This window comes from Stegastes partitus, unplaced genomic scaffold (genome assembly GCF_000690725.1).
Source record: "Stegastes partitus isolate 25-593 unplaced genomic scaffold, Stegastes_partitus-1.0.2 Scaffold1392, whole genome shotgun sequence".
Taxonomy (NCBI): domain Eukaryota; kingdom Metazoa; phylum Chordata; class Actinopteri; family Pomacentridae; genus Stegastes; species Stegastes partitus.
The window spans coordinates 99080-114413 of record NW_007579123.1 but is presented as its reverse complement, the minus strand read 5'-3'; the positions used below and the strand labels follow the sequence as shown (position 1 = coordinate 114413).

At 42.2% G+C, this 15334-nt stretch overlaps 1 protein-coding gene across 3 annotated transcripts; it reads left to right on the top strand.

Annotated features, from left to right (window-relative positions):
* Window positions 1-1160: 1160 nt before the first annotated feature.
* On the top strand, window positions 1161-15063 carry ctnnb1 (catenin (cadherin-associated protein), beta 1). 3 transcript variants are annotated; one of them, XM_008299203.1, is made up of 17 exons: window positions 1161-1317; window positions 7194-7244; window positions 7770-7997; window positions 8093-8346; window positions 8442-8680; window positions 9033-9234; window positions 9436-9580; window positions 9799-9902; window positions 10181-10315; window positions 10515-10718; window positions 11314-11472; window positions 11671-11790; window positions 12137-12287; window positions 12539-12660; window positions 12821-12881; window positions 13716-13963; window positions 14269-15063. In XM_008299203.1, the coding sequence occupies exons 2-16, from the start codon at window positions 7232-7234 to the stop codon at window positions 13928-13930; spliced, it is 2352 nt and encodes a 783-aa protein (XP_008297425.1). In that variant the 5' UTR covers window positions 1161-1317; window positions 7194-7231; the 3' UTR covers window positions 13931-13963; window positions 14269-15063. The 3 variants fall into 3 exon arrangements, with proteins under 3 accessions (XP_008297425.1, XP_008297424.1, XP_008297426.1); XM_008299202.1 differs by having other exon boundaries at window positions 8072-8346; XM_008299204.1 differs by lacking the exon at window positions 13716-13963 and having other exon boundaries at window positions 8072-8346.
* The last annotated feature ends 271 nt before the right edge of the window (window positions 15064-15334 follow it).

Here is a 15334-nt window from a genome sequence, read left to right as displayed (position 1 = left end):
GTCAGGGCATATGATTAATCTATGTGTCGGATATTTTTGAAGAAGTAATCCTGTTAGCAATGCTAACATTGTTTGATCAATTAAGTCTATAAAACTCTCACTGAAACTATGAAAACAATAGTGATGAATCACTTTTTTCTTCTTTTCTTTTTTTATTTTTAACATATTCTCTTAACATGTGACGTTTTGTTTAATTCACAAACACAATCAAGTCTGTTTGAGTAATCAAAAGTCTCCACTGATAATGATCACTGACTGAGCACTGTTGCTGAACACAAATATTCTTCTATAAGGTGACCCAACCTGCTTAGTGGCTTTGGCTTTATTTCCTCTAAGTATAACCAAACAGTTTTACTAATAAAGTAAGTCAGGGAGCATTTGCTGAACTTTTAGGCTACCATAATGATTGGAATGCTCAACAGAACAAGAGTTTGTGAACAAAACAAGCCAGCTCCTGGTAACATTGACAATTCATTGGCTACTGATTGACAGACAGTTCAACAGAGGGAAAAAAATGTCAATGTTTATTGTTGTTTTATTTACCAAAATTTGACCCTTGACATCAGCCAAATGGTTGAGTAGCAAAGAAATGTAGAGCAGTTGGAATGAAACCCAGATTTTGTGTGTTGGAACAGACTTTGTGTTTATTTCCCACTGAGGCTACTGATCTTATGGAGTATTTTAAACTGATTTTAACCTGTGATGTTATTTGTTTGCTAAGTTTTGGGCAGGGGCACACTGGTAAACAGATAGATGCTCTTGGAATGTAAACTTGCACTTTCTCAGTGTGTATAGGTGGAGGTGTTGCTCTGCATAGGTGAAATAAATTGTCCATGTTTTCGACAGTCCAAGAGGTTTAACTCGGGAAAGGAATCGGATTTCCCTTTTCTAGTCTGCCGGAACTTCATTTCATTGTGTATTCATACTCATGCCGTAGACATGGGTTTCGGCTTGCTTTACAGTCTTTAATCAAGCATCAGTCACAAACAATGTGTGTAGTCATCGTGGTAGGTAAATATATACATCGACCCGTAAGAGTGGTTCCAGCTAAAGGTATAATATGATTTTAGTTTCTATTTTATTAGAGCGAACGGCAGGATACACGACCGCTGGAGGTGTTGTGCGGTCTATATAAACGCGCCGCCATCTTACATTTTCCAGTCTCTGCTGTTCCGGCCAAGTCAGACTGACTGCTGTGGAGGGAGTGGACGAGGCTCCCCGCTGACGCTCGTCTTCACATTTTCCTCGAGTTTTTCCATCTCAAAGTGGTTTTTACTCTGCAGGCGCCGAGTGGACGGACTTGCTGTGTTGACAAGGGTAGGCTTCAACATTCAAACTATCGGCCTCACTCAGTTTCTCCCCTCTTTTCTTGTCCGGCTGTCGCCGAATGCCAGCAGGAATGGAGACGGTTGTTGTGTGCGGGCCGGCCGGGGGATGCTGCTGCTGCAGCTAGCGAGCCAGCTGCTTTCACGGCACATATTTGGGATCTGCCAGCCACCGCCTAATGGGAACATACCTGTTTTGCCGACGGTACTCGTTGAGCTTAGGATAGCAAAGGGTTTTGTGTTGGGTAACAGACAGTTTTTGTACAATAGCTGTACTTATCCGATGGATTTCATTGCCTTCCAGTTTATTCTGAAGCCTTAAGCGGGATTTTGGGAGTAATCGCTGATGTTGTGTCCTAGCTTGTTTGAATAGTTAGCAAATGTTAGCGTAACGTTTGCGGACCACATTCCTCCATTCTGACTCATGTTTACAACACTTGAGTTTTGCCTTTTGCTCGTGTGTTTTTGCAGCTGCTTTTGGCTTAAGACTCTGAGGTGAAGATAGTCTCCAATAAAGCGCACTGACTCGGTGTTTAGCTTGAAGTTACTTGTTACAGCTAAGTTGGTAAACGGTAATTAGCGTTAGCCGAGTCACCGAGTAGGTTAACGATTCGTCTGAAGTTTTGCTCGGAACTTTTGGACAACAGTTTGAAACTTTTGTGTTAAATCGAGCTGATTTGCTGAAGCATGGTAGCGTCAAACTTAGTTGGATGTGTTGTGTTTAAGTTTATTTTAGCTCTCTGGCCTCTAGAGAGTGTGTTTTCCACTCGTCCTTTTAAACAAAGACCGACAAATTCCTCCCGGCCGTTGTGCTTTGGGAGGAAGACGAGGAGGAGCCAGAGTGTGAAATTTGAGTCAGTGGTGTTGGGGCAAGAAAGTCGGGGGCAGCCAGCAGCTGTGGAGAACAGGGGGGCAGTGCGCTTCTTGCTTCGGTGATCGTTTCCGTAGTTTGTGTTGAGCTGCTTTATTAAATGTTGTGTAAAGTATTTGCGTCTTCGCGGAATCCATGCGCCCAGATGTGTAGGTTTGACTGCCGGAGTGATACAGGCGGGTCACTACGGGGAAAAGTTGGACACCTTACTGCTTCTCGCCATCTTTTCCATACAGAAAAAAAAATAACTACGACGGCTTCCGTGGTTAAATCTTCAGATCTGTTTACATGCCATTACTTTTGATTTGGTTTCACTGGAAAGACTGATGTAGCAGAGATGTAGAGATTAAGCAGCGGCTGGTGGATGTTGTCATCCCATTCAACGGCTTCTGATTTTATTTTATTTTTTTGTCACGGAAGCCTAAACTGGTTTATTTTAAATGACACCACAAGAGCAGGACGGATTTTTATATTTCCACTGGAGCAATATTATCAGTCAATCATTTTTTTGTCACGGCCCAGAAATCACTGCATCGTCTCTGGCTCTTAGTTGCTTTGAATGGGCTAATAATATATTTTGTTTACTCGGCTTTCTGCAGTCCTTCCAGTGAAATCCCCGACCAGATTACACAACGGAACAAAAAACTAACAAACCTGTCATCTCGAAAAAAAAAAAAAAAAAAAAAAGACAGCTTCTGATGATGCATTAACAATTTTTAGGCGGAAACGTAGGTGTTGTCACATACGTTACCGGTAGTGGTATATTTTGGGGTAATCCACTTCCAGGAAGACAGATACCACGAGCCTGTCAGGGTTATTGCCATTGCTGAATACTGTAATTTTTCTGACTCACATTATTCACCTTTGTGTCTGTATTTAGGTGGTAATTAGTGGGAAGCTTGTAGGTTTAAAGCAGTCTGAAGTGACAATATGGACATTTTCAGATTGATTGAAGTGATTAATCAAAATGTATTAATAAATCACTTAAAGTAACTATACTTTTATGAGAATGCATGTTTCTGTAAGTGTTTAATGTGCTTTTATTCGACTCTTTAGTCTTTTTTTTAAACAATTAAAATTGGTAATTTTTGAGCAAACAAATATGAAAGTCACCTTCATCTGGAAGTCCCATGGATGCTTTTGCTGTTTCTCCACAGGCATCCATCATTTTGCGGTTGAGACACAGAATAAAGCTCTGCAGCGACTGCAGGCATTGGGCTCATTGTGTTGTTGGCAGCCAGCAGTGAGTGCTGCTGACCCTGCACATTACACGGCTAAGCCTGTGGCTGCTCCTGTGTCTCTGCTTGTGCCGATAATACAGCTTGTTTGGGTCATTTACTCATATGGATGTATTGAACTCCCTGTGTTTTTCACTTGAGAGGGAATGGACTGTGTGGGAGTTTAGATGGCTTTAGCGCATTTGTAGTCCCGCTATTAATAAATAAATTTCTGCTTTAACCCAAGCACTGTATATTTCCTTGTATAAAGTAATTTTGTGTAAATTATTTAAATGCCACAGTGTGCCAACGAAAGGCTATGCAATTAAGCCACAAATGTCTGCAGGCCATAGGACAGAAATGTAATTTAGAAGAAGTGTGTTTCAGACATGGATTTATTTTTTAAAGACATTTTTTTTTTAACTCATCTTCACACAAACCTCACCTGAACTCATTTTGTGGCAGTGTGCTTCAAATTTGCTGACAGAATGGATTTTTTTTCCTTTTCAGGAAGAGGAAATGGGATTGATTAGCTGCTTTGAATTCAAGCGAGCAGTAAATATATGACTGGTTTATTTCGGGTTTTCACAAATTATAAATACCTTTTTTTGTTACTACATTTGCTTTTTTATTCAGCTTGCCAGTAGAGAAACAACATTTCTCACATAGCTTACACAGATTTATTTCACACTCTCAGGAAGCTTCATCTGTTTTCATGTTAAACTGGCACATTGAGCTCTGACAGTGTTACACTTGTCATAACCAACATGCCACTTCAAATTGCGCCATGTCATGATAGTTGTCAGTCACCTGGTTAAATGCTTATTCCTGTTTGAGATGCCCTTTGTGTAATTATGAGCCACATGTGGGAAGATCTTGCTGGTTCAGATAGCCAAGGTTTTGTCATTAGACAAATCATGTCTCTTGCAGAACCTTTCTGAAGTCATGGATTTTCATGATCGTATGTCTTTGTTGACAATGAAAATTCAGCTGTGCTGTATGCACTAGTGTTTGTCTGCTGTGAGTTGTTTTGTTGTATTCTCTATGCTGTAGCTAGAGCCAGCCTAATGGGTCCTATTGGTACTCCAGTATGTTCTGTGTGGCAGCATGAGAACCAGACCTCCTCCTAACAGAAATAGCTGTGCTGTTTCACCTGTACCTTTGCCTGTAGTGGTTTCATGTGTCATTTACACTTCAATAAACTGTGTTTCACTGTTTGAACAGTGTGTTTTCCTTACTATATTCAGGGCACTGTCACAAACAGAAAGACACTATTCCCAGCTATCCAGTTCTGTGCTGGAGCAGTGTGCCCTGTTATTTGAGTGTTGACCTGGGACAGCAGTGCTGTGGTTAAACTTAACTTCATAGGGCTTAGAGTGTGTGTGTCTTTGTGCATGCACACTGCTTTGCTATCTACATTCACATTGGTTCAATACCTGCTTGATGAGTTTTTTTTGTTAAGCATAACATCTCGTGACATCCTTTTGCTCCCCCTGGGTGAAAATACCTTGATTCATTCCATATATTGCGCAAGGCAGCCATCTGACTCTGGTGACTGGTGTCTCACTCATTAGTCATCTGGTTCCAGTTAAATGGCTTCTGACTGGACCAGGCACAACTCTGCACATTGGATTACACATCTGGCTTCAAAGAAACCTCTCGTTCAGATTTTTGTGGCTGGGCTGCTTGCTTGATGTTTAGAAACTTACTGTAATGACTTTTTTTTGTTTAAACGTTCAGAGTCTGACTTTAGGGTAAGGCTGCCACTTGTGTGTCTCAGTTGGAGGCCAGACTTGACTTGTTTGCCCATCAAAAAAAAAAAAAAAAACCCCGATCGGCTCAGTTTCCAAAGCCAGATGTAAAGAACCACTTTTCCACCAGTGTGAATCCTAAATGTTTCACTGTGGGCTTTGATTGTATGTTTGATTTGTATGGAACATGTGGCTTTCATTAGGACTGGGCTAGGTTATACGAGGGCAGGCCTGTGAAGCTGGAAGGATGGCGTGTGAACAGTGAATTTGAGTTGGTGCGTGTGTGGTTAGAAGCAGCAGTCTTGGAGTCTGACTCAAGATTGTGTTTTAATGACACAGCTGAGCTAAGGTGGTGTGGGTGTGAGAGGAGGGAAATAATTCAGAGCAGTAGTTTAGCTGTCCTTGGTGTGTTTGCATGTTGGCATCCATTTAACTCCACATACTCCTACACATTCACTGGCATACCAGGCACATTTTTTCTTTATTTATTTTTTACCATAATGTGCCTGACTGCTGTGCGTTCTCTAACGTGTGTTTATTCTCCATTTGGTGGACTTTTTCTTTATTATTGTCTGATTCTGATGTAACACAACTCGAAATGTAGAGCATTTTGTAGCATCATTTCAATCCAAGTCTAAAAGAAAAAGCTACCGGCTGTTTCTCTCTGAATGATAACACGGAAACTTGAAATATTAAATAATATTTTTCACTGCCATTTACATTTTTTTCAGACACAGACATCACAATTGCCAGATCACACCTGTTGCATCCAGTTTTGCTGCCAGAAACAGTTGTTTAGAATTTAAATCACATTTCTTTTTCACTGGGACAAATGAAAGACAGTCAAACAAGCTGTTTGTGTTAGAAAAAATAGTTTTTAAGGTTACTTTGATCAGCTGAGTTAGCTTGATAATTGACTGATATTCTACAGTATCACCTCTGAGGTCCTTCTGTCCAGTGAGACACATCATGCAGATGTTAGTCGTTAATGCTTCTGTATGCTTTATGCGACATATAGTGTGCTGTGTAAACTTGGTCACACTTTATCCTGTGTGTGGGATGCTGAATTGTCTTGTTTGTTGATGGTGTAATTGACCAGCTAGTAGCTGTGGTTGTAGCTGGGTTAGTTCACGGCAAGAAATACTACGTTTTTGTTTGTCACGTCTACTTTGTCTACCAGGGTATGAATCAGTTTATGGGTTTTTGTCTCTACATACCCTCATTTTCTCCCAGTGTGTCTCCTGAGTATTACAACTTGTCCACACTGGTATGTTGTGATTGAAAGGGATTTGGTCTTTATTTTCCTGCTGAATTCATTTTTGGATAACCACAGATGCACTTTTGAAAAGGTCTGACAAAAAGATTTGTGACTGCATACATACACAGCCGGTTCTGTTTCTATCTCATTTTAGCCGAGATTTTCTTTGGGCATTTTCCCCAATTTCCATTTTTATGTGTTACTGTCATAACATTTATCTTTGAGTAGGAATTTAAAATACCTCTCTTTCAATTTGCCTTGTTTTTCCGAATTAATCCCCTTTCGCTCGCTCTACCTCTCTCCTGCCATTGCCAGTGTTTACTTTCCTGCAGTGTGGTTTCAGCTTCAAAGCCAGTGCAGGAATGCGCTAGCCCTCCTCCCTTCCCCCTGCCTCTTTTCTTTCCACCCAATGCTCCACTTCCCCTGTCCTTCCTCACCTAAATAGTTGGTAGCTGCAACACTTAATGGTGGCTTTGTGTGTGAGCTGCTGATGTTTGCATGTCTGGCTTAAACAGGAAGAGGAAACCCAAGAAAGGGAGGAGGCAGGAAAGGAAAGCGAGCCTGGGAAAGTCACTTGTCTGGGCCTTTTGTTTTGAGCCAATACTGCCATTTAATTTTCTGTCTGTTTTTTCACTCTAGCCTCTGCTGTGTTTTTTGTGTGATTAGTGTAAAATGCTTCCTTGCTGTAAGCAGGGTAGAGGGAAGCAGTGATAGAAGGTGAGATACTACTGAGGCAGCTGAACTGATCGACTTTTTTTTTTTCTGTTACAGATCAGGAAGCTGTGTCGGTCGCGGTTTGAGAAAGGAACATGGCTTCCCAGGGTGAGTTGATGTGTTCAGGTGCACACTTTTGCTCACCTTCACGCCCTTTGCATCTGTCACACACATATACACTGAGTTGTATGCAGTGTGTTCGACTTTATATCAGTTCATAATTACACCTTCTCCTGGTGCAGATTTATAGTCTCATTAGAACACAGTCAGCTAGTTATTGATTTTAATTTCAAACGTGGGGTACATGTAAAACCAAACTTCGCACTTTAACAGTCCTTTTACTGGTAAATCCCACTCCACTGAAAACTAAAATAATAACACAAGAAGCAGGTCAGAAATCCATGTGTTGCCATGGCTATAAACCACTGTTTAAGCACTCGGTACCATCTGCCACTATCATACAATGTTATTACAGTTAATCTTTTTTTTTTTTTCAGTATTTAAAGACTCGTTTAATTGTCACACTGAACCATCTCACCTAAAACAGATTTGACACAATGTGTTTAAAAGTTGGTTAGGTTCACTTTTACATAATTTTCTTGCATTTACTTATCCATGTTTTTCTCTTCCCAGCTGATCTGATGGAACTAGACATGGCCATGGAGCCAGACCGTAAGGCAGCAGTCAGTCACTGGCAGCAACAGTCCTACCTAGACTCAGGCATCCATTCAGGGGCCACCACAACTGCTCCTTCCCTCAGTGGGAAGGGCAATCCAGAAGAAGACGATGTCGACAACAACCAGGTCATGTATGAGTGGGAGCAGGGTTTCAACCAGAACTTCTCCCAGGAACAAGTACAAGGTAGGTTCTGACACCACTGTTTATCTTTTGTAAGTAAGTCCCAAGGGAACAGTTTCACCAAAAATACTCCAAAGATGCCCTTCTGTCTGTTCTAGACCTAGATGGTCAGTACGCCATGACACGTGCCCAGAGGGTGCGCGCAGCAATGTTTCCAGAGACTCTTGAGGAGGGCATGCAGATCCCCTCTACACAGTATGATGCGGCAAACCCCACCAACGTCCAGAGGCTGGCAGAGCCCTCACAAATGCTCAAACATGCTGTCGTCAATCTGATCAACTATCAAGATGACGCTGAACTGGCAACCAGAGCCATACCAGAACTCACCAAACTACTTAACGATGAGGACCAGGTAATTGTTCTTGAAAATTGTTGCTCAGAATCCTTCCTCAAAAAAAGTCACTTTCCCCACTAGTGTTGTGTAACATTTGTGTTGGTCCCTTCCAGGTCGTAGTAAACAAAGCAGCAGTGATGGTTCACCAGCTTTCTAAGAAAGAAGCGTCCCGCCACGCCATCATGCGCTCACCTCAGATGGTGTCTGCTATTGTCAGGACCATGCAGAACACAAATGATGTGGAGACAGCTCGTTGTACTGCAGGAACACTGCACAACCTTTCCCATCACAGAGAGGGACTGCTGGCAATCTTCAAATCTGGAGGAATACCAGCTCTAGTTAAAATGCTTGGGTATGTAGGAGGAGCATGCAGGCATAGTTGGTTTGGAGAAATTTCTTTTTCAGGAGTTTACATTTTTTGGTGTTCTATAGCTCATTAGTTCAGCCGGGCGTGAAGCAGTGCAGTATTTTGACCAGGGAAATAGAAAGCCTCCTATTATGCTTTTTTGACTTAAACCTTGTTTATTCCAATCCAGGATTTTTGACATACTGGCTTATTGTCTGTCATAGGTTGTGACAAATTGTAACTAGCTGTTAATTCACCAAAAGCAAAGGATTTGGCGAAAAAAGACCTCATATGAACCAAATAATATACATACTTACAGTTATTTTCCAATAATCTAATAATCTTTTCTCCTCTGCAGTTCACCAGTGGACTCTGTCCTGTTCTATGCCATCACCACCCTCCACAACCTTCTCCTGCACCAGGAAGGAGCTAAAATGGCTGTTCGTTTAGCTGGCGGTCTACAGAAAATGGTGGCTCTGCTCAACAAAACCAATGTCAAGTTCCTGGCCATCACCACTGACTGTCTCCAGATACTGGCCTACGGAAACCAGGAAAGCAAGGTAAGGAGTCGCTGAAAGGGTGCTGTGTGTGTGATTACAGGGTAAAACTGTGTTGAACCTTGACACGTGGTGTGTTTAATTTTTACAGGGTTTTTAAGTTCATGGAGGAACACTGAAGTAAAAATGTCTGTATGAATTTCAAGCCCTATGGACATCATGGAAACAAACATTTAACCTTTTGTGTGTTTTCTGTTTATGTAGTTGATAATCCTGGCCAGTGGTGGCCCACAGGCACTGGTCAACATCATGAGGACTTACACCTATGAGAAGCTGTTGTGGACCACAAGCCGTGTTCTCAAAGTTCTGTCTGTATGCTCCAGTAACAAGCCTGCCATTGTAGAAGCTGGTAGGTTTTCCTCAACATAAGTATTTGGAGTCTGAGCACAAATATGATTGAAGTTTTTACTCTTGATTGTTTTGATGCATGTAAAACGGCAACAAATGCAATTCAAACACTACTGGTCAACTACCAATACATGTATTAATTTGAAATGTATTTTAAGATTTTTCACGATTTCATAATGTGTGCAAACCCTTAATTTACATGTTTGTCCTTCTGTCCAGGAGGCATGCAGGCTCTGGGACTCCACCTGACAGACCCCAGCCAGAGACTGGTTCAGAACTGTCTCTGGACTCTCAGGAACTTATCAGATGCTGCCACCAAACAGGTGATGAGAACTGCTCCATGTACCAACACTTTGAGTTTTTTTTTAATGTATTAATTTATTCTTTGTCGGTGAAAGACAGTGTAAGACTTCAGTTTTATTTATGAAACTAAGGAGTCCGTGTTGCTTAGTTGAGCCTGTCATTGGGATTGCTTGACAGTTAAAGAAACAGAAAATGAGAAAGCAACACATTTTAAATTTAAATGTTCATCTTGCTGTCAAGCATTTTTCGTGCTGTTGACACTGTACCAATCTGTCCTTTCATGCTCATTGTTCCACAGGAGGGAATGGAGGGTCTGCTAGGAACTCTGGTGCAGCTGCTGGGCAGTGATGACATTAATGTGGTCACCTGCGCTGCTGGCATCCTGTCTAATCTGACCTGTAACAACTACAAGAACAAAATGATGGTCTGCCAGGTGAGTACACACACAGCTAATCTACTGTACAATCAGAGATGCAATTTGATTGTCACTATTTATATACTCCTTTCTGTAATGTAATGCAGATTTGTATTTTTATGTCTGATATTTTCCCTACTTACGTTTTTAGGTTTAATACTATTCACTCAGTCACTGATGTATCCATTCAACTGTCACACTATCTGTTCCTCTCTAGGTTGGAGGTATTGAGGCGTTAGTTCGCACAGTGCTTCGGGCAGGAGACAGAGAAGACATCACAGAGCCCGCTATTTGTGCTCTGCGTCACCTCACATCTCGACACCAGGACGCTGAGATGGCACAGAATGCTGTCAGACTGCACTATGGCCTGCCTGTGGTTGTCAAGTTACTGCATCCGCCGTCACACTGGCCGCTCATCAAGGTATGCACGCACACAGACTTATCAGTGCAGTCAGCCATGTAAGCTGCTTTTCATACTGTCAGCCTTGCATGTGGTTGTCCTTTTAGTGGTGATTAAACTGAAAATAAGTTTCCACTTGAATACCTTTTTGATAGTAAAATAATCAACCAAATGCGCAGTATTGTCTTTAAAAAAAAAAGTGGTTATGGATCCATGTTGGCAGCAGATCTCTGTTGGGTCTGTTGAGACTGAATGTTTTGTTGTGCATTGAGAATGCACTGCCTTACTGCTGTAAGTTACTTAAACCTGTAGCACATCTCCACTGCATTGGACTCAGTCCAAGAGATTGCAAAATACACCTGAGTCACCAGTCACAGCCTTTAGCTTATTGTAGTATATATTTTGACCCACAAACATGGAAAATATGCATTGGTACAGGTTTGTTTTTCTCACTTGTATCAAAATGAGTCTGAGATTACAAGTGAAAGGACTTTTGAATGATGTAAAATCAGGTGTATATCTGGAAACATAACCTTAACTGCAGTTCTTGATTAAATGGTGTCCTAAAGGTGATTTTTAAAAGCGCTCTTAATTGATTTCTGTGTTCCTCCATCAGGCTACAGTTGGTTTGATCCGTAACCTGGCTCTGTGCCCTGCAAACCACGCCCCTCTGAGGGAGCAGGGCGCCATCCCCAGACTGGTCCAGCTGCTGGTCAGAGCACACCAAGACACACAGAGACGCACCAGCATGGGAGGCACGCAACAGCAGTTTGTGGTGAGAATACACACATGCATTTGTAATACTTCAAGGAAAGCATACCTCTGTAAATCATATTCCTACCCAGCAGAAGTCAGTTCAAATTTGGCTCAATTTAAAAGTCATCCAGTGTCATCTTTAAGTGGGGCTAGACTGTAGAGAGGTGTACAGCAACTGCATAGTTCTAATGTCACTAATATGTGTTTGTGTTATTAGGAGGGAGTTCGCATGGAGGAGATTGTGGAGGGCTGCACAGGGGCACTTCATATCCTGGCCAGAGATGTCCACAACAGAATAGTCATCAGAGGACTCAACACCATTCCACTCTTTGTACAGGTGAGTCTGAGTTTAGCTCTTTTTTTCTGTGTTCATACTGTAGCAATAACAACATAAAGCATTTTGCTAAAAACTCAGTGTGTGTAATTTGCTCAAGATTCAAGATATTTAACTTTAGTAATGTGATTAATTATTTGAGGTGTCAGTGCATTGAACAGGGAAAATGAATATTGAAAAGTTTCAATAAGTTTGAGATGGAGACTTCAAGTAGACACAAGCATTGATGCTCTGCAGACAACAATTTGTTGCACCATGAGACTCTGCAGACCTCATATCTTAGATGTCACAGAGAGCTGTACAGACTGAGAAGGTTTTTTCTAAGCATTTTGTCTGTGTTTGTGTGCAGCTGTTGTATTCTCCCATTGAGAACATCCAGCGTGTAGCAGCAGGTGTCCTGTGTGAGCTGGCCCAGGACAAAGAGGCTGCTGAAGCCATCGAGGCTGAAGGAGCCACTGCCCCTCTCACCGAGCTATTGCACAGCCGCAATGAAGGAGTTGGTATGTACACAAAAACACACTCATTTACATAGTGCCATTGGTCACATAATGGCACTTAGATGACTGTTTTTGTCCAGGTTTCCCAAAAAGGACTCTAGTTGATGTAGACAAATAAAGCAGCAGCCATATTGTAATCATCCGTGATGGCCGGATTATTGTGATATTTGCAAATTGTTTTTGAAAGCACAAAATTGAATGCAGCAGAGTGAAGTGACTAACCTTTCAACACTCTTTCACTCATCTTCCCACAGCCACATACGCAGCTGCAGTTTTGTTCCGTATGTCAGAGGACAAACCCCAAGACTACAAGAAACGCCTCTCTGTAGAACTCACCAGCTCGCTCTTCAGGACAGAACCAATGGCCTGGAATGAGGTATGAAGAACTCAAATCTGTTACATTTTTTACCATCTTTATATTTGTCCAAATGTGCTTATTTACACTTTAAAGTCAAATTCAGTCAACAAAGGCCTACATAATTGGTCTCATTTAATCTGCTGCCACCCTGTTCACCCTTTTCTATGTTGCTTTGCAGACTGGAGACCTGGGATTGGACATGGGAGCTCAGGGAGAGCCTCTGGGCTACAGACAGGAAGGTAAGTCACCTCCTCACCTTTGTGTGGCTGGGCTGTTCCCAGGTGAAATATCAGCACAATTGTGACAAAAAAAACATTTGAGCTGATGTGTGTGTGGTTTTTTTTGTTTTGTTTTTAAACTGGGCATACTGTGCCTCTCTGTTCTGCATCAGTCCGTTAGCTTCTCCACTCCCATGGACCTCTGTGACCCTGTTTAAATTGATACAGTGCAAAATTTTGTCACAGTGTCACTGAGGCCCATCTGTCCATCAATATTACTGCAGATGACCAGTTTGGCTTTTAAAGGTGATGATGGACAGGCCAACAATGAGTTCACATTAAGAACAGACAACAATTTTTTCCCAGTAGCTCGCAGATGTACAAGGCTGCTGCTTTTAGTAGCCACAATCTACCGTCTCAGTGTTGCCACTGGTGTACCAGGACATTAGACTATGTGCACCAATCAGGAGGCTATGGGGGCAAGTTGGCTGCTGATTTTAATTTGCACTGCTCTCCATTCCTCCAGCACTAAAAGCTTTAATTGGCTTCTCGCCAGCCAAACCAAAACAAAGACTTGATGTTGGTAGATGTATCAGAGAACATCCTGGCTGGTCTACAGGAATTTCGGTTGATAAAATCAAACTAAAGATAGTGAACACAACCGCAGGTTGAGCTACATTCAGTCAGTGGTCTTTAACCACAGAGTTCAGCTGGAGAACGGACAGTGTGCTGTGTTGCTGTGCAGTGTTACATCTGAATGATCATACTACTGTGTGACAGCTTGGTTTGTTAACATGCTTCTAACAACTGCTCTGCTTCCCCTGCCTCTCCTCCATCCACTCCCCTCTCCACCAGACCCAAGTTACCGTTCCTTCCATTCGGGGGGTTATGGAGGGGACTCAATGGGTATGGAGCCCATGATGGACCATGATCTGGGTGGAGGCCACCACCCTGGCCAGGACTACCCCCCTGTAGAAGGGCTGCCTGACCTGGGACATGCCCAGGAACTGATAGAGGGCCTGCCACCTGGCGACTCAAACCAACTGGCCTGGTTTGATACCGACCTGTAAATAACGAGAACATTACACTACACTTTCTACTAGGTAAGATTCGTTTTACTCTGTAGCTTTGTATTAGCTGTAAAGACCAGACGCCATTTCTAAGGTACAATGTAAAAGTGGAAGCGCCGTTTCTAGTAAAAATGGCTGTGGAGGGATGAGGGTGGGGGTGGAGGATTTACTCACTGTGGCTGTGCATGTTCAGACTGGTCCTAATTGCAAAGCTGTGTGATGTGGTGTGTGTGATGTTACTTGGTGTTTGATCTGTGTGTGTGGTCCTTCACCAAAGCCTGTGCTGTCTCCTTCCGCTTACCTCTTTATTCCTACTCATTTCTCTCCTCCCTTTGCAGCTGTATCATGTGATCTGGATGAACCTGCATCGTGATTCGCCCATATGGAGGAGGCGGGGTTTCAGAAAGTGCCTGAAGATGACTCAACAACAGCAAGCAGAGTTTCCTGTCTATGGGAACTCCATTGGGACAAACTAGATTTTAGTGCGGTTCGGTTCTGGTCTCTCAGCCTGATGGGGGGCTGACTTCAATTCCTGACATGACACACAGATTTTGATCTCAATGATTGGTTTTCCAAAAACCCTTTTTATGTATTTTGTTTTTCATTTTTACTTCTTTTTGGTTGTTTTACTTTTTTATTCTGTTTTCCTTAAGTCTGTAATGGTACAAACTGAATCTAGCTTGCTTTTCTCATTACTCTGAATTATGATACTCATCTCTTGTTTTTGCAGTCCCTTGTATTTTAAGTCTCTGGTAGTGTTGAGTTTTTTAGTGGTAATGCTCCATCCAAGTAAAGAATCTGATCACATTTTAAATGGTGTCCAAACACTAAAGTTAATCAGTTGAATTGTATTCTGATGATCAAGTGTAACATTGTGTAGCTTTTGTATAAAAACATGAATTGGAAATCATGGTCCAAATATCAAGCTATTTTCTTGCTTTAAAGGGAGACACTTATGTGTCTCTGCTGTTCCAAAGGGGGTGTAGCTGACCTAGCTGGGTGGGAGTGTCTATGAATGGACAGGGTGGAGGAGGGCTCCTATTGGTCTGCTGTTACTATGGGGTGGGGTAGTGAGAGGAGCTGGTTGCTGTAGCCTGCTGTGTTCTGAAACAATAAAATGGACTGTCATTTCACCTGGACGCCTCCCCGTCTCATTTACACTTAAATCGAGGATTGATGGAGTTCCACAGCGAGACATTTCAAATCCCTTCAAGGACTGTGGGACACAGTAGAATCACAGTACTACAGGGTTGTGATGGTGTGTTTACAATCAAGACCAAGTCAAATCAGAGACCTCAGAACTGCTGTCAAACTTGTTCTACATATGTATGTATACAGTATAAAGAGCAACACAATATTTGCAGCTTGCCGTTCACCTGACCTCTAACACAAAACAGCTTAATG